The sequence below is a fragment of the Geotrypetes seraphini genome, chromosome 6 (assembly GCF_902459505.1).
Source record: "Geotrypetes seraphini chromosome 6, aGeoSer1.1, whole genome shotgun sequence".
Lineage (NCBI taxonomy): Eukaryota > Metazoa > Chordata > Amphibia > Gymnophiona > Dermophiidae > Geotrypetes > Geotrypetes seraphini.
Genome location: NC_047089.1, coordinates 126,251,151 through 126,270,370, shown reverse-complemented (window position 1 = coordinate 126,270,370; position 19,220 = coordinate 126,251,151). Strand labels below are relative to the sequence as shown.

The window sequence follows — 19,220 nt, the reverse complement described above, 5'->3', positions numbered from 1 at the left end:
ATATAGGGACTTTAGATCATCTGTTATTTTTTTGTCCACTGATATTTAGTTTCTGGAAGTCAATTTGGGGACAAATAAATATTGTTTTAGAATCGGATATTCCCTTAACATATGAAGCCATAATTTGTGGTACTATGTTACATGTTAAACCTCCCCTTGATAAATATAAAAGCCATCTTTTCCTGGTTTTGACTGGAATAGCTGTTCAATTGATCACGAAAAATTGGAAAAGCCATGATAAATTACACTACACATTTTGGTGGACAAATGTATGTAATACATACAAATATTAGAGAATGAATGCAGAATGTTTGGGGGTCAAGTGTTTCATTTAACAAAGTATGGAGTCCATTGGCTTTATTTGCTACTTACAGCTAAAAGCTCAATGTATCTTAAGAGCTAATAACCACAGGGTGAGCTATCATTGATCCTTATGAATTCTCTCAAATTATTTATCAAAACCACTCTGTGTATTCTTTATATCTTTTGTATTTTTTTATATATATATATATTTTTTTATTATATTTTTTTATAAAATGAATATTCTTCACAAAAAGTTTTTAAATATTTGTATATATATGCATTTTCTTCTTATGAAATACTTATTAGTACTTTTAAATTTCCTTCTATGAGGCTTCAAGTACTTATCTCAATAAAGTGATGTAATAGCTAAAGTGATGTAATAGCTACGGAAGATCTCCGTTTCGCTCAAAATGATTCTATAAGAGCTTCATCAGGTGAAACTGCCGTAATCACTACAGGAAAGAAGAAAGACAAAATATCTATTTAAAAAGATATCATTAAAAAAAGATATTTAAGTAGTGTGAACAATAATATCAAAATTTGAGTTTTACACACTTGTATTAAGAAGCGCACTAGGACATCAATTTTGGTTGTACTTTAGGACAATTTAACCTAATCTGCACATATCTATAAATATTGATTCTAAAGTTTGGATAGGTTTAACTTGAAGCTCATTAGTGTGTTACTGAATGGTTAAATAAGTAAACTTTTTCAATGTGTTTTAGCTAGTAGAAACTTAATATATACAGCAAGTCAAAAATCATAGCAAGTTTAAAACAACAGCAGTTACAATAATTCTTTAATATTTATAGATATGTGCAGATTAGGTTAAATTGTCCTAAAGTACAACCAAAATTGATGTCCTAGTGCGCTTCTTAATACAAGTGTGTAAAACTCAAATTTTGATATTATTGTTCACACTACTTAAATATCTTTTTTTAATGATATCTTTTTAAATAGATATTTTGTCTTTCTTCTTTCCTGTAGTGATTACGGCAGTTTCACCTGATGAAGCTCTTATAGAATCATTTTGAGCGAAACAGAGATCTTCCGTAGCTATTACATCACTTTAGCTATTACATCACTTTATTGAGATAAGTACTTGAAGCCTCATAGAAGGAAATTTAAAAGTACTAATAAGTATTTCATAAGAAGAAAATGCATATATATACAAATATTTAAAAACTTTTTGTGAAGAATATTCATTTTATAAAAAAATATAATAAAAAAATATATATATATAAAAAAATACAAAAGATATAAAGAATACACAGAGTGGTTTTGATAAATAATTTGAGAGAATTCATAAGGATCAATGATAGCTCACCCTGTGGTTATTAGCTCTTAAGATACATTGAGCTTTTAGCTGTGAGCGCTTGAGATTCCTTTATCTTCTCTCTTACAGTCCCGGTTGGGAATTGTTTTTGGACTTGTATCTCTGCCTACTAAAGGTTTTTTGTGTGTTTCCACATATTTTTTTGAGGTTATTGAATTTTATTTGCTACTTCACATTAATGGTTTATGTATTCTTTAAGTTTTTCCTTACACATCCAGGGGGTGGGGGAGGGAGAGGTAATTGAGAAATTGATATTAATTCTTCATATCGATGTAATAAATAAAGTTGTCTTGTATTATTAATAATTGATAGATGGGTAGGTGGGTAAAGTTATGGTTCTATATACTAAGTGTATAAAATGATGTAACCTCTAATATTTTTTTGTATTCAATTAAATGTACTACACTGTTTCTAAAATAATAACATTTTTACAAAAAAAAAAAAATTATATTGTTTTGACTGTGGACTTCAATATCGGCTATGATCTACCTCCTCCTTTCTACCACGGTTCGGGTCTAGAGATCATCTTCGGCCAGTTATAGACTATCATCGAGGGTTCTTCTTGGCCATTGTATCCTGCTGTTGCTTGGGCTGCTTTGGATCTTTGAGGTTTTAATTTACTTTAATGCTATTCTTTTTCTTTTTCTTTTTTATTATTTGAATTGTTATATCTTTCCTGTTTATTAATTGTTTTCTCAGGTACTTTAGCTAGATTGTGAGCCTTCGGGACAGTTAAGGAAGTTCTATGTACCTCATTTTTATTTTACTGTAACCCGTTCTGAGCTTCTGGGGAGGACGGGCTATAAAAATGAACAAATAAATAAATCCCATAAGACTTAAGCACCGCAAACATGAATTCCCTTGACACACAGTCAAAAGCCTTCTTGGCATCAAAGCTAATTAAAAGGAAGGTGATCTTTGTGCGTTCAACCCATTCCAGCAACACCAGAATGGCGCTTAAATTCTTTGCCACTTTATGCCCTTTCTCAAAGCCAACCTGAGACTCCATGATAATTGAGGGAAGAACCCTCACCAATCAATAGCCATCACCTTGGCCAATAGTTTAGCCTCCACATTAATCAAGGAGATAAGTCGGTATGAAGATGGCTGCTCTGGGCCTTTGTCCGTTTTCAACAACACAATTATACCCGCCAACTGTAATGAAACCAGCATATGGCCCGTGCAGATAATCTAGTTAAATATAGTGGTCAGCAACAGAGACAAATCCTTCTTCAGCCATTTATAAAACTCTAGACAGAAACCGTCCATGCCCGATGTCTTAAAGCACCAATCTCATCGTCTGATATGGGAGTGTAGAAAGATTTACGGAGCACTAATCAGTTACATAAACAAATACGTGCCTGTTAGTTTCTAAGGAAAACCATAATCTCATCCAGGTTCAACTCTCTTTGCCTATTTACACGACATAAGACCAAGGCTAATGAGAAATACTTTTATTATGAAAATAGAAAAATATAATTCACAAACCAGCAGCAATATCTAAATATTGTTCACAAAATATCTGATTACATATATGAAACTCAGTACATGATTATCACAACACACTTGCTAGATAACTGAGTAAAATTACTTCTTACACACACTAAACAATTCTTTATAAATAATAATTATTCCTGATGAGCAGCAAACTATTACAGTTATCACCAAAAGTAGCTTTACAAGCCTTATCCTATATCACAATCGGATGCACTTATCTAACCCCAGCTGATAAGATAATAAGTTCCGTATTCACACCATCCAGTTAGGCCTTGGAATCAGGTGAAATGGAAGATGTCTCCTCAGCTTAGCAGATGTAGAAATCCTTTGGTTACAGGAACAAGTATTCGTCAGCCACTGGTAAAGCTGTAATTTATTGGCAGCAAAAGTTTCCTTGAAGTGATGGAATTCAGATCTGTTTAAGGTCCGATTCACTCTCTCTCAGGCAGAGAGTCACACGAGGTAACTGTTCAGGTCTTAATTATTATAAAAGAGATGCGTGCAGAACACCTGTGATGAGATGTGAGTTCACCCACACCTAAAACACAGACTAAATTATAATTAGCACCTTTTCACTTGGATCACGTCAGATGACTTCCTCGGACCAATCCAGAAACAGAACTTAGATGAAGTGATGGAATTCAGATCTGTTTAAGGTCCGATTCACTCTCTCTCAGGCAGAGAGTCACACGAGGTAACTGTTCAGGTCTTAATTATTATAAAAGAGATGCATGCAGAACACCTGTGCTGATATGTGAGTTCACCCACACCTAAAACACAGACTAAATTATAATTAGCACCTTTTCACTTGGATCACGTCAGATGACTTCCTCGGACCAATCCAGAAACAGAACTTATATGAATAGCCTTTCTGTATAAAGTCTCATACAGGTTGGGAGACACAGGTGCCTTTCGATAGATAAAGCACAGCATAGAAATATAACTCCCCCAAGATTCACACAGTTTAAGCATGAAGGCATAGATGGATGTCCTTGACTAGAATATTCTGGTACATACCCAGAATGCATCAGGCAGAAACAGAAAAGATGTGTTCTTCTTTTTCTTCTTGCAAGGTTCATGCTGGAAAGATTTCTTGCAAACAGTGGTTCAGGCTTGATGATGTCAGAGAGGCCTAACCTTCAGGTGCAAATAAGGAAACACCCCTACAGGAGCATTAAGCTGGAGTCGAGCAGCGTCGGTGATCTTTAGGAGAGTAAAACTATCCAGATAAAGCTGGCCGGATATATATGCCAAAAGAAAAAGAAAAACTTAAAAGGAAGGAAACACAGAGGGGAGAGGGAAATGGGAGTTTGTCCAGAATTGCTAGTGATTGTAATTGTGTCAAAGCATTTTTAAATATAAATGTTTTAAGATTGGTTTTGAATATGTACTCTTAAGTTCCCCTAAGATTGTTAGTTATATGTTAGGTTATGGTAATGTTTAATTTTTATAATTATTTTGTAATGTTGTAAATGGTAGGTTACCCTTCAAGGATTTCTTAGACTATTTCTTAAGAGCTAATTACTTTTTTAGCCTTCTAATTGGTTCAAGGAACTATAAATCAGAGATCAGGCCAAGGATGGGTGGGAGCTGGGGGAGGATAGGTGGGAATTACACACTAAACAAGACTTTCCTCAACTGTTACCTGTACCCTAATCTGATTTTATCTTATGCTCTGAAATACAACCTAAAATACTAATCTAGACTAAAACAGTTTTTGTATAAAACCCCTAACAAGAGACTCTAAAGCAGGGATGTCCAACCTTTTGGCTTCCCTGGGCCGCATTAGCCGAAAAAAATGTTTCTGAGGTTGCGCAAACGCTGCAGCAAGACAGAGGAGGGAGCCGGCAAGACGGTAAACACTCGGGGGCAGCAGAGGAAAACACTGCATTGCCCTCGACCGGGGCCGCACAAAATACTTCACTGGGCCGCATGCGACCCTTGGGTCGTAGGTTGGACACCCCAGCTCTAAAGGCTACACTATTGCCTAAACTGACTCTGCTGTAAAAGCAGAGTACTGAACTAAACAAGTAAAAGAGAAGGGCAATGAAGCCCAAGTTTTACCTTTTCCGAAGTTTGAATGCTAGCAAGTAAGATATTGCAATGGAGTTTTTCTTCCCTTTGGAAGATCCTCACTCAGCACCGCTTCACTATAAACTGGTAAAACTTTGTTTTTTTAACATAGCTAGATTTAAAAGAAGAAATTGTGCCTGTGGCCATGTCTGTCTTTATGATTACAAAATAATCATATTCATTCCTCTGTACTGCTTAATGGGTCTAGAAACAGATTTTATAAAATATTCCCTCTACACATGAGATGCTGAATTACAGCTGCATATTCTTTATCATGGAGAATCTGCAGATAAAGGAAACAGAAACTGGATCAAAAGATATGCAAGGAATTAATGTGTAGTAGATTAAAGAGAAAAAGAATGATAGAGTACATGTAAATGGAGGATTAAGTACAGCTGAAGCAATCATTTTCATGGGAAAGATGAAATGAAATTGAGAATAATTGTTACAGGAGGTGTAAGTGGTGGCATCAAGTTGAAAAGGACATATTTAATTGCTATATATGAAAGCTGTAGCTTTTGTACAATTTGTCTTATCAGCTGTTCCCCTAGGGTAACATCTCAATAGTTATCTAAGTAAATTATATCATTTTTATAGTTATTTTAAAACTCATTGAACAGTTTTAACTGTGAGTTAAAATGCCACATAATAGCAGAAAAAAGTAGTGCAAAAAACTCCACTTAAATAGTTAGAGGAGTCTTTTTTATTATACATGTCCCATCATATTTTCTGCATGATATATAACATCCATAACCATGAACATTTAATTTATTTTATAATTTATAGGGGAATGTTATGTTGACCTGCATAACTCAAAGCAATCTAGAACTATCAAAACATTTTGGTGAGATGTTTGTTTTTTACAAAGATGTTTAACAGATGATAATCCACTATAATAAAACCCTTAGCACGCATGCGCGCTTCAATCTCTTTGTGGCTGTAATCCGTGGCGCCGTACCCCTGCATGGGAACAAAGCCTCTAAATGTGCTATAATCATATAAAGAAACCGGTATGGAGTATCTTCAAATCGTTTCAATGAATTATGAGTATGCCTCAGCCCTACCACTCCACCGCTGTGCTAGCTCTTAACTGCGGCGAGATTTATGTGGCACTTCATCATTGGCCGCTCATAGTCATTTTAAATCTGCTAGTCTTGTTTTTTAATTCTTTTTTTGTATCTTTTTTATGTGTACCTATAAAACCATCTTAGCTGTAAGAATCAAATGTACTTAATTGTACTTAGCTTTAAGTAGCATAGCTAAATCCAGCCAACGCCGGGGAGTTTAACCCAACATGTTTCACACCATACAGGCGCTGTGTCAAGGGTCTCCCAAGGTGCAGCGTGTCATACTGAATGAGTCGGATGACACGCTGCACCTCGGGAGACCCTTGACACAGCGCTTGTATGGTGCGAAACATGTTGGGTTAAACTCCCCGGCGTTGGCTTGATTTAGCTATGCTACTTAAAGCTAAGTACAATTAAGTACATTTGATTCTTACAGCTAAGATGGTTTTATAGGTACACATAAAAAAGATACAAAAAAAGAATTAAAAAACAAGACTAGCAGATTTAAAATGACTATGAGCGGCCAATGATGAAGTGCCACATAAATCTCGCCGCAGTTAAGAGCTAGCACAGCGGTGGAGTGGTGGGGCTGAGGCATACTCATAATTCATTGAAACGATTTGAAAATACTCCATACCGGTTTCTTTATATGATTATAGTACATTTAGAGATTTGATCCCGGTAAACTAATATAAGAAGATAGCCATTTTCTCAGAGGCTAATAGTGGAAACAAAGCCTCGGCAGCTTGCCAGGCTCTCCCCCTCCCCCCGCTGGTTTCATCTTTAATCAAAGGTAGCAACAAACTCCAAGACCCTAACGCCGCCATACCGATCTGCTGCCTCACTGGGGGGCCCGAACTTGGTAACCGAGGGCCCCTGCTGCCGAGATGGGCACGGAATAGAGAGGATAGTGTCAGATTCGATGTTACTGATTCTCAGCCTCCTCCTCCGTCGCTGACGCCTGGCCCCACTCTGTCACTCCCATGGAGCTGTGCGGCCACGGGGCATTTATTAGGCCGGCCCACTTCGATAATGCGAGGCAGACCGGCCTAGCAAAAGCCCCGAGGCTGCCAGGCCTACCGGATGCTGGACAGGGATCAGGGAAGGGATAAGGGGTACTACTGGACAGGGGGGAAGATAAAAGTAAGGGAAATTCGATTGAAACCAAAGTTTACAGAGGCAGCTGTTCAAAGGTCCTTTGCTGTTCCCTAAGGATACCAAGGAAACTGTATTGTTGAACCCTTCCTTCTAAGGTAGAAGCAGTAAATTTGACAGATTGTTTTGAGATTCATCTGTTTGAAGAGATTACTGCTTTGCATATGGTAACAGTCTTCTTTGATGTCACAACAGGTGGAGGTTGATGGAATGAAATTGAATGTGGCTAGCGAGTGGAATCTGGCTTCACCTTTATTGCCTGTTACTGTGGATGGCACACTAAAAACTGTGCAGGTAATTTCACCAACACATTACAGTGACAAGAGTGAAGATAGAACTTAAACTTTATGGACATTTCTTAAATGTACAATGTTTAAAGAATATACATTATCATTATAAGAGCTAGACATAAATCTTTTGTTTAGACTTGATATGATGATTTATTTATGAAGATGAATTTTATCTTGAATATATTTACACCTCTGATATTGGCATGCATTTACTGCAACCCACACCTTAAAAAAAACCTCCCTTTAATGACATCCCCCTTTCCCAGAACTATCCAGATGTCCACTGTGCTGGTAGAGTACTGGTTGGGCAGGAGCAATCCTCAAACATTCCTGCCTGCTTTGTTACTGATCCAGACTTTAAAATGGTGGCTCTGAAGCCTTAGTGTAGCTTTACAGTGCTACCACTAGGGGTTAAACTGCTAAATAAGATCCCTAAAAAAATAGCTTAGTCCATTTCTATGGAAAAGGGGGTTCCAGCACTTCAGCAAAGAAGAATGTAACAGGAACTAAGAAAAAAATTAAGAAATTTAATAATTTAATAACTTACAGTCCTGCCCCTGTGATTCAACAATGATCTCCATAGCCCAGTGCATGCTAGGACTGGTAGTTCCACATTTGATTAGCACCTCCTGCTGCCCAGGGGTATAATATTTCCATTGGGGGAGGGAAAACCCCTTAATCTATTACACGTCTATATGTTTGCCATACTATATTTGCCATGCTATGCGTGTATATTCAATACTATGTTTACTATGTGTGCCATGCTATGCTTGTGTATGTATATATATATAATTCTATGTTTGCCATGCTATGTTAACCACGCTTGTAATTCTATGTTTGTCATGCAATGCAATTCTTGTATATACAGTACTATGCTTGCCTTTTTACATTGCCATACAATGCTCGTCATGCTGTCACACCATACCATGTTTATCATGTTATGTTTTACCATGCTTTATTATGTTTGTAAACTAGTAACCCATTCTGAGCTCTCCTGGGAGGACGGGATATAATACCAAATAAATAAATAGTGTAGAAGTAGCCTGTCAGACAAGGAAGTCTGGTTCAAATCCTGCTGCTGTTCCTTGTAATCTTGGGCAACTCACTTAACACTCCATTGCTTCAGGTACAACTTAGATTGTACTGTAAGCTCTCCAAGGACAGGGCTATCATATCTAAATGTATTTTTGGTGCAAAAAGCACATGAGTCCTGAATATGTGGGTAGAGCATTTTCACCTGCAAGAGATGCAGACGGTATCATCTTACATTTTCAACTCCACCTCCATGCATCACTGAGTACTGCTCTCTCTCTCTTAAACTAAACTAAAACTTAGCTTTATAGACCGGATTATCAACCAAATGGAGCTCGACTCACTTAACAGTAAATGGTAACATAATACTTTAAGAGAGCAGAAAACAGAAAATCTAAATTAACAAAAGTGGCAAATTTTCAAAATGTTTAGCAAACAGGAAAGTCTTCAGAGCTTTCCGGAAGTGGAAGAAGAATCTTAAGCTTCTTAGTACAAGCGGTAAGTTATTCCATAGCTCAGTCAATTTGAAAGTAAAAGAGTAACTGAATCTCCTAGTAGATCTATTGTTACCCCTGAGGGAAGGAAATTAAAGTTTTATTTTTTGAGAACTTCTTCCAAGATGAGATCTATGCACATTCCAATCTAAAGGAGCCAAAGTAGTGAAAATGCCAAACAGGATCTTGAAAGCAATGCAGATGCATTTAAAATGAATTCTAAGATGCACAGGAAGCTAATGCAATTCTTTAAGCAAAGGAGTTACATGGTCAAGTTTACCTTTACCAAATATAAGCTTAGCAGTAGTATTTTTGTATCATCTGAAGTCTCTGCAGACTAACTTTTGAAAGACCCAAAGAAATGAACATAGAACATAAATGAAAGGAACATAGAAACATGATGGCAGATAAAGGCCAAATGGCCCATCTAGTCTGCCCATCCGCAGTAACCATTATCTCTTTCTCTCTTTGAGAGATCCCTCGTGCCTATCCCAGACCCTCTTGAATTCAGACACAATCTCTGTCTCCACCACCTCTTCTGGGAGACTGTTCCACACATCTACCACCCTTTCTGTAAAAAAGTATTTCCTTAGATTACTCCGGAGTCTGCCATATCATCTCATTGGTCCCACCCCTCAAACCTATCTCCCTGCTCCCAGAACAAGGCTGTACACCTGCACCCACCCTTGCTTCCTCATCCTCAACTTCACTGCAATGCAACCCATGGATCATGTTGTGTCCCTAACTGTAAACCTTTCACACACAGTCCAACCTGAGGAGCAGAACTAGGCTCCCCCCCCCAGGAGCAGCCAGCAACACTAGACTGCCCTTAGGAGTAAGTTGACACCCAACAGGAGAAACAAGAACAGGCAGGGAGCCAAGGAGCAGGATACCTGGTGCAACATGCTTGCCCCAGAGGGGAATGAAAGGGAGGAGAAAGAGGGCCATTAGGGCCCCAAATGTTGGCCTACTCACACATTACTGTGGCATCCTATACTGCTGAGCCCAGCCATCATGATCTTGTCCTGCAGTAAGTTTCCCTCATGCACAGAGACTTCTGGCAGCATCTCATTGTATGGTCCAACTAGTGAGCCCTGATACAGAGGCTGCTGGAGCAGCACTGGCTCCTGCACTGAGGGCCTTGGCTAGAATAGGATAGGCTGAAGGTCCGTCCGACCTAGTATCCCATTCCCAAAAGTGGGCAACTCAGGTCATGGGGACCTGCCCAAATCCAAATGTGCACAGTCAATAGAATGCTTTATATCCCATGAATCACTGGTGGTTTCTCCACATCCATCTTAATCATGGCTTATGGACATATCTTGGACATTATCCAAAGCCATCTTTTAAAAGCATATACGCTAACTAGAAAGAGAGTGTGGCATAGTGGTTAGAGCTACATCCTCAGCACCCTGGGGTTGTGGGTTCAAACCCCGCGCTGCTCTTTGTGACCCTGGGCAAGTCACTTAATCCCCCCATTGCCCCAGGTACATTAGATAAATTGTGAGCCCACCGGGACAGATAGGGAAAATGCTTGAGTACCTGATTGTAAAACCGCTTAGATAACCTTGATAGGTGGTATATAAAATCCTAATGAAACTTGAAACCCTGCGCTGCTCCCTGTGACCCTGGGCAAGTTACTTAATCTTTCAATGCCACAGATACATTAGATAGATTGTGAGCCCACTGGGACAGATAATGGATATAAACCACTTTGAGTGTAGTTATAAAACTACAAAAAGGCAGTATACAAGTCCTCATCCCTTTCCTTAACTGCTTTCACTACTTCTCCTAGCAATGAATGACAGAGTTGATATACATTTTGTCATGCTGTAACACTTAGGGATTCAATATTTGTATTATTGTTTTGAATAACAATGTGTGTGTCTTCACTTTATAACAAATCTCTGGAGACCCTGTAAGGCAAGGCTGCTGGATGAGGTCTGTCGCCATCTAGTTTGTGTTCGTTGTGTTTTTAAGGTTAAACTTGGCCTTTTGAATGTCAGATTTCTAAGATATAATCACTCTTTAATTCTGGATTTCATCCAGGCTCATCAACTAGACATTTTTGCTTCACTGAAACCTTGCTAATAATTTATGAAAGCTAATCTCTTTTTTATTACCTTCTCAGCTACTACTTTTGAGAACCAAAGCAGTCTTCTTTCCCACTTTCTTTTTTCTTACCAAATGGTTTGTTGCCCTTATAATAGCTCCTTTCAGTTTACCCACTGCTTTCCTATTTCTTTCAGATGTTCCATTTCATACAACAATTCCTTGACACAATCCCCCATCTGAACAAAGGTAGAGTTTTATTTTTTTAACTTTTAGAACCTTCACTTTCAAATGAGCCCTCTACATATTAAACCCCACACCATCCGGTCACTTGATGCCAAATGATCACCCACTATAACATCAGAAACATTTTCCCATTTGTAAGCACTAAGTCTAGTATTGCCCCATCAAGCTTGGGTTCCATTACCAACTGTTAGAACTTTTCGCCTTGTAGAGAATCTAGGATCTTTCTACTTCTAGGAGATCCTACAATAGAGATACCCCAATCAACATATGGCATATTAAAATCTCCTATTAGTAGTTACTTCATCTTTTACAGCTATATTTTGAATGTCTTCTATTAAATCTGTCAACTTCTTCCATTTGTGAAGAAGGCCTATATATCACACCAATGTAAATATATTGTTTCTTGATCCTGCATGTCTTCCCTATCGCCCATTAGTTCCCAGGGTTTTCAGGCAAAGGAAGCATCATTCACTGGGCTCCAAGGGGCTGCATAGCTGATCCCCTTCAGTATCAGAAACAAGTTCTTCTAGATCGCTTGGAGGGATTCCCGGTCTCCAGTTGAGGGGAATAGAGATCCCTGTAAATGGTATGCATCAATGTGATGAATGAATCTGTGTGTGTAAACTGGGCAAGCAAATCATTAGTTCCAGATTAGAGAATGACATGGTGGTTGGTAGCCGCGGGTAACCCGCCGAAATGGGGAAAGAAAAAAATAGTGGTCGCTGCGGGGACGGGGACAAGGCCATTCACCGCCCCGTGGAGCGGTGAATGGTCTTGTCTCCACAGTGAGGCAATCAAGGATCACGCGGTCCAGCAGCCTCCACCTGCCCGATCGCAGCATTCCGCCATCTCCCTCCCTCCACCTCACTTTAGATGCAGAGTTTGCTGGCTTTCTTTTTCGCCCAGCCTCATGCTCGAGTTGTTCAATCTGCTTCTCTGCTGCAACTTCCTGTTTCGGTTGTGTCAGAGGAGAAGATTGAACAACTGAGCAGCCGCGTTTACAGCTGGGCGAAAAAGAAAGCCGGCAAACTCGGCATCTAAGGTGAGGTGGAGAGAGGGAGCTGACGGAACGCTGCAATTGGGCGGGAGGGGGCTGCTGGACCGCGTGTTCCCGGCTCACATTAGGAGGAGGGAGTGAAAGGGAAAGAGATTCTGGGCCAAGGGGATGAAGAGGGAGAGAAAAAAAAAACCCACAGCAGGTAAAAAGGGGAGGACAGGCAGGTGAGCCAGATGCTGGAAGCAGAGGGGAGGGAAGAAAGAGGGAAAGAAGCTAGATGGGGTTGCAGAAAAGAGAGACATTGGTGTAGAAGAGGAAGAAAGGAGACATCTAGACACAGGAAAGTAACAGAAACAGAGGGGAAATTATGTGCATGGGGGCAAAGGGACAGAGACATAAAGGAGACATATATGCCATGAGGATGGTATATGGACACAGGGGGGGGCAATGTCAGATACATAGGGGAGATATTAGAAATGGGGAAAATAGGAACACAGAAGCGAGATTGTTTGGGGACCGAGCTCGCAGGCTCCAGCAGCTTGCACAAATTACATTGTAACGTGCCACGAAAGTAAGAGGGAGGTAGATAGATAGGCCGCGCGAGAGGAGCTGAAGGATGGTAGACAGGAACAGATGGTGAAGGAGGGAGGGAAAAGGTGGTGGTGGAAAGGAATATTGAAGGAGGGTGGAGAGGAACAGACCCTGAAGAGAAATGTGGAAGACAGAGTGGAGAGAAGACGCTGGAAGGGAAGAAGACAGATGCCAGACTATGGGGGAGCGGAGGGAAGAAGATGGGTGCCAGACCAATTGGAGGGGGGTGAAGGGGGAGGCACAGTAACAGAGCAAATGGAAGACACAAAGGGAAGACACACAGTGGATGGAAGGAATTGAATGAGAAGATGAGGAAAGCAGAAACCAGACAACAAAGGTAGAAAAAAAAATTCTATTTATTTTCTTTTTCTTTTTTTGCTTTAGGATAAAGTAGTATATTAGTTGTGTTGATAAAAATTTATAAACAAAGCCCTGCCAGCTGAACATCTCTTTCTCTTGTTCAGCAGCCAGAACTTTGATTTATAAGGAAGGAATAAGCTAAATATTGCAGTACTGAGGCTTATATGGATGCTGCGGGGACAGTGATGGGATGGCGGTGAAGGGAATGAAGGTAAAGGGGACGGTGGGCCAGGGATGGGGTCAGATTTTTTCCCCGTGTCATTCTCTATTCCAGATGTTTGCTCCAAGAGGCCAAAGCTTTGATTGCTAGATTTTAGCAGTTGGACATTTGATAATGTTTTGTTTGGCCTAGTAGAAGATTACAAGGTAGATGTTCTTCCCTGGGATCTTTTATGTCTCTTTGCAATTTGATTTGGAAGGGATTGAACTGGTTTTTAGTAACAGTTTTTCTTGTAGTTTCCCTGGGCTGAGATGAGCTTGCCTGTTACAGGCACAGACATTTTCTCATGATGTTGATCCTTTGTATCAGGGCAGTCTGAGAGAATGAGGGACATCATGAGTTGAAAAGAAGATGTGCTATTTGGAGGAGAGGTGGGGGACCACCTTTGAACCTGGCACAATCTCCTCTCCTTCTACAAGCCTAATATATAATCATAGGGATGCCATAGATGACCTCATCAGTGTACCCCTAACTTTGGTACCCAAGAATTAACTTTTTATGACTCTCTCTCTCCCTCATACCTAACACACACACATTAATTGAGTTTTACTCTGTAATTTTAGTGATAAAGAACATTTAAAAAGAACATCATTTAGGTCAGGAGATGAATTTATCTTAGCTGGCATTTCCAACAATAGTAGGCAGATGAAGGGAGTCTGTTAATAAGGGTGGAGTTTTGTTTCAGGAGAAAAATGTGAAGCCCCTCTTTTCATTTTCCCATTCATTGACAGCTTATCAAATAGTCCATACTTGTTTGCTTTGGCACTTAGTGACTTCATTGTAGGTAGTTAGTACTTTGTTCTTTGTAGTTTCCAAAACCTGATTGTGTTTAGTGCAGACTGTGGGAAAAGTGTATATTCCTGTTTCCTCTATAAAAGTAAACGGCACGTTTTGTATGTAATTTTATTTCCCATATTTTCCATTCCATTAATCATCATTGTTGAAATATGTCAGACCTTGGCACATCCTCCTTTGTTTTCATATGATTATACAGATTATGGTTAAAGCATGTCACCTGTTTTGTCAAAATTATAGATGTTTAGGCTATGGCAGTGGTTCTCAACTTTCCTTCTAGTGTGACATACCTGACAAACCGTGTTTACATGTATAACACACTGACACTACAATCTGCTGAAGAACCTAAATATCATTTTATCACAGTTAAAAGCATTGCAAGGCAAACAAACTATTTTAACAGAATTTACTTTTTTGTATAAATTATTATTAAAGCTGTTAAATGATATTTTTCTCACAAAAGTAATCTGGGATTGATGTGCTATAAATAGTTTTTCAATATGTGGTTGAATAGTAAACTGACATTAAACTTATGTCAACATTAATAGTTGGTTTACCTGTTCTGGACCCTATACAGAGAATTCCTAGGATGTTTCCCCTTACAGTTTGCCAAAATAAATAATACGAGTAATACTATTAATAAAATCATGGTATCACCTTAGTAAGTGAAAAAACCAGTCTCTCCATTGCCAAATAACTCCGTGATGTAACACAAAAGCCTACAGATAAGTTACCCAGAATCTATTAATTAAACTTCTATACCATGACAGCAACAGCTCTCATCCCCTAAACCGTACCATTTCCTCAGGGTTTTGCAGCCCAAATGCTTAAGGTTGGGGAGGCCTCACCGGGGGCTCCTGTCTACCCTCCCCGCCCCCCCCCCCCCCCCCAAACAGAGACAGACACCAGGGTTAACTTTCTGCTAAGGAGTATATTTATTTATGGCCGCAGCATGGTTATAACACAAATAACATTGACCATAATCACATTTATGTTCATAAATAACATGATTAATATGATAACATTAGAATAACCATAACTTGTAAACATACCGAACTTGAAATCATCCTAATTTCTACTAGCCTTGCCCTCGGGGGAGGGGTCTACCACCCTACGAAGCAGGGCCCAAACTGGGGGTCCATCAGCATTGCATATAAATAGGCACCTCCGTTCAAGCAAATGCTCTACTCCCACTTGGCCCGAGCCGCCGTCCAAGCATCCCGGGCCCCGTTGGCTGTCCCCCCTAATCGCCGTTCAAGTGATTGGGGGTAGCGATGGTCCATCCTCTTTTTGCCCCTCCGCTCAAGAGGGGTCTCTCATTCATGAGGGGGTAGGGGCCCTCACTTTAGAGCAGCCAATCCTATCCCCCTCCCAACTATTCCCCTTCCCCACTTGTGTTGGGTTCTCCCCTTTCCTTAAGCACTATCCTTGCCACAACTCGCGGCAGTGACTCCTCACTTGCTGCAAGTTACCCACCCAAAGCCTCATGCTGCGGCCCCTCACATTAGCAAGGTGTCAATCCCGTCCTGCATGTTACTAATGAAAAGGTCCAAACCTATATCGGAAAGGTGCACCCCGTCAAGCCGATATAAGCCCGGTCAATCTTCAGTAATTAATTTGTGCCTTATCGTGATGCCCCTTAAAGAGTGCATGAATTTGCACATCCACTTGTTCAATTTTTGTCTTGTCTTTTTGATGGCTTTATGTGATTTTTCATTTCTCCACACCCGACGAGGGATGATGTGGGACCACACTAGCCTCGTACCCCTGCATATGTCGGCTATCTCCAGCATATCACGTTGCATCTTTTTTATTAGCTCAATACTGTGCGTAGAAGTGATATCATTACCTCCGAAATGCATTGTGAGTGCCCATGGCTGAGGTTGGGTCAGTAACAATTCTGAGATGGATAGTCGCAACTGGTCCCACCTCATGCCTTGCATTCCGAACCATTCCAGCGTGACACCGGATGCGAACAGGCCCAGTCGTACATCCGCTTTGCGGGATTGAGCTCTCCTGCTCGCCCAGTGTACATAGGAATGGCCGCAGATCCAGACTACTTTCCTTCCTAAAAGACAAGACAAAATTGAGACGGTATTATGCCAGATGGGGCTAACATAAAGCTGGTATCGGTTAGACCTCCATCTGCCGATCTCTTGAATTGTGGTGCACAGTAAGCCTAATAGTCTGGCTGAGGTGGCTGCCCCAATTCTAAAGGAATGTGAGCTGTACTGGTTACTGCTCAGACCTATGTGCTCTAGAACACTAGTGAGTACTCTTGTGAATTGGTAGCGTGTCAGTGGGAGTGTATTAGAATGGCACAGCAGATGGACTGCGCCTTTTGGGCGGACAGCCAGGTAGTCTCCCAGAGCTCTAACAGGGCACATGCAGTTGGCTAGAATTGCCCGTAGAGTAATTCGGTACCCTCTTGCCATCTGGTCTGTCTTGGACCTACGTATATGTATGTATAAGGTATCAAGCTGGCATTCAAGATTGCCCAGCATTAGCCCTGTATTCTGTCACATATTGGGAGGGACCAGCTCACCCAGCCTGAGGGCTCCAAATAAGGCCAAAGGGAATGCCACCTTAAATAAAGATGTCTCCAACTGTGAGTAACATATTTCTGGAAGGGCTTGCAGCAGCGCTTCCATATTGGCAAATGTAATGGGTCGTCTGCCATCTGGGGACCTGGGCCGCTGTATTGCCCAACCTTTCAGTATTTGACGTATAGTGAAGTGATTGGTGGGATTCCTAACGCTATTGCCTTGGCCATAAACCCGATTCCCGCTAAGCGGGATCGCATGCTGGATACCGATGCTCTGCGTTCTCTCCAATGGAGTAAATATCGAAGCAGAACCTCGGGGGATGAAAAGGATATCTCATGCCGGTTCTCCGTGCAAAATTGTATGAAGGAGCAAATTCCCGCGTTGTATTTTTTCTGCATTGCCTCTGATAGGGATGTGAAGATGATTCGCCATATGTGGGGGGGGCAAACTTCTAGAGCTCTGAGGGGAACGGGGTCCTGTGTGTGTCTGCAGCTGGCGCGTAGTGACGAAACTCTTCCATCTTAAAACGAGAAAGAGCATCCGCTATGTTGTTCTGTATACCGGGGATATTCAGAGCCCTGAAAGTAATATTAAAACACATGCACTTTAAAACCAACTGCCTCATAATGGATACCACCTCTTGTAATCTGGCATGTAAGTGGTTCACAACCTCCACGACCATGTGTTGTCAGATCTGAACACTATGTGGTGATTGGCTAGCTGGGGGGCCCATAATGCAATAGCTATCAGTATCGGGAATAGTTCTAAAAATGTAATATCTCAGGTAATTCCGGTTTCGGGCCATATATCGGGCCAACGTTCCGCGCACCAGGCCCCTTTAAAATAGACCCCAAAACCTGTACCGCTAGAGGCGTCAGTGAACAACTGTAACTCGTTGTTTGTCGCCGGATGCCTCTGCCAGAACGCTAACCCGTTGAAAGAACGCAGAAAATTACAACAGACCTGGAGATCCGATCTTATCGACGCAGTGACTCTTATATAATGGTGACTCCAGCGCACCCCCACTGTGGCCAAGGCCATTCTCCGTGAAAATATTCTACCCATGGGGATAATCCGCTATGCAAAGGCTAAGCATCCCAATAGTGATTGGAATTGCTTTAGAGTGCCTTTTTTCATTCACATTATTATCTCCATGCTCAGTTTATCTAGTTTGTTTGCGGAAGACGAGAAACACAGGCGACCACATCTAATTCTATTACTAGGAATGACAGGCATTGAGAGGGTCCCAATGATTTTTCTGGGGCCAGCAGTATCCCAAATTGTTCTGCTATCCGCGAGAAAACCCCCAAGGCCTCATTACATTGTTGAAGCGACTTCCCAATGAATAGGAAATCGTCCAAATAATGTACGACCGCAATATAACCGAGAATTTGCTCCACTACACAGTGCACGAATGTGCTAAATGTTTTGAAATATCTACAGGAAATAGAACACCCCATGGGCAGGCATTTGTCGTAATACATTTTCCCTTCGAATGTAAAGCCTAATAACCGGAATGAATTTGGGTGAACTGGAAGCAACCTGAAAGCCGATTCTATATCTGCCTTTGCCAGGTGAGCATCCGGACCAGCCTTGAGAATCATCTCTACTGCTTTATCTATGATCGAGTAGCGAACCGCGCTCTGTTCCGGATTAATATGGTCGTTCACTGATGCCCTTCTGGAAATGATAGGTTGTGTATAAGGCAAAATTTTCCCGGCTCCTTCTTGGGGATGATACCCAACGGAGAGAAAACCATAACGCCTAGCGGCGAGAAAGTAAATGGACCGGCTACCCTCCCTAGCTGTACCTCTTTATTTATTTTGTCCTTGCGATGGCCGTGTGGTACGCAATCGACTTGGCATTCCTTGGGAGACTATCCATGCCCGGCATGTCATGCATTAATGGAATATCAAAACCTTCAGAAAATCCTATCCTTAACATTGTGGCCTGCTTCTTGGATGGGTACCGCGTTAGCCAAGGAAGTAGGGCCGAATACTTAATTGGAGTGTGTGGTAGCGGGGGTGTTAGATGCTCTGGAATGGCTTCCTGACTGTAAACGCCTATCCCTCCCCACCCGACATTGCAATGCCGGGTGCGGGACGCTGCACTGAAAACAAGCGTGCCTGAATTTGCAATTTTTCCAGGTGCAATGTGCATTATTGA

The 19,220-nt window shown here is 40.9% G+C and overlaps 1 protein-coding gene across 1 annotated transcript in view; it reads left to right on the top strand.

The window, feature by feature from the left end:
- Positions 1 to 19,220, top strand: part of PCCA (propionyl-CoA carboxylase subunit alpha) — a 937,632-nt gene that overhangs the window by 672,516 nt on the left and 245,896 nt on the right. Inside the window, exon 20 of the mRNA XM_033947881.1 lies at positions 7,627 to 7,725. Within this exon, the coding sequence (XP_033803772.1) occupies positions 7,627 to 7,725 (99 nt within the window). The remainder of the gene's footprint in view (positions 1 to 7,626; positions 7,726 to 19,220) is intronic.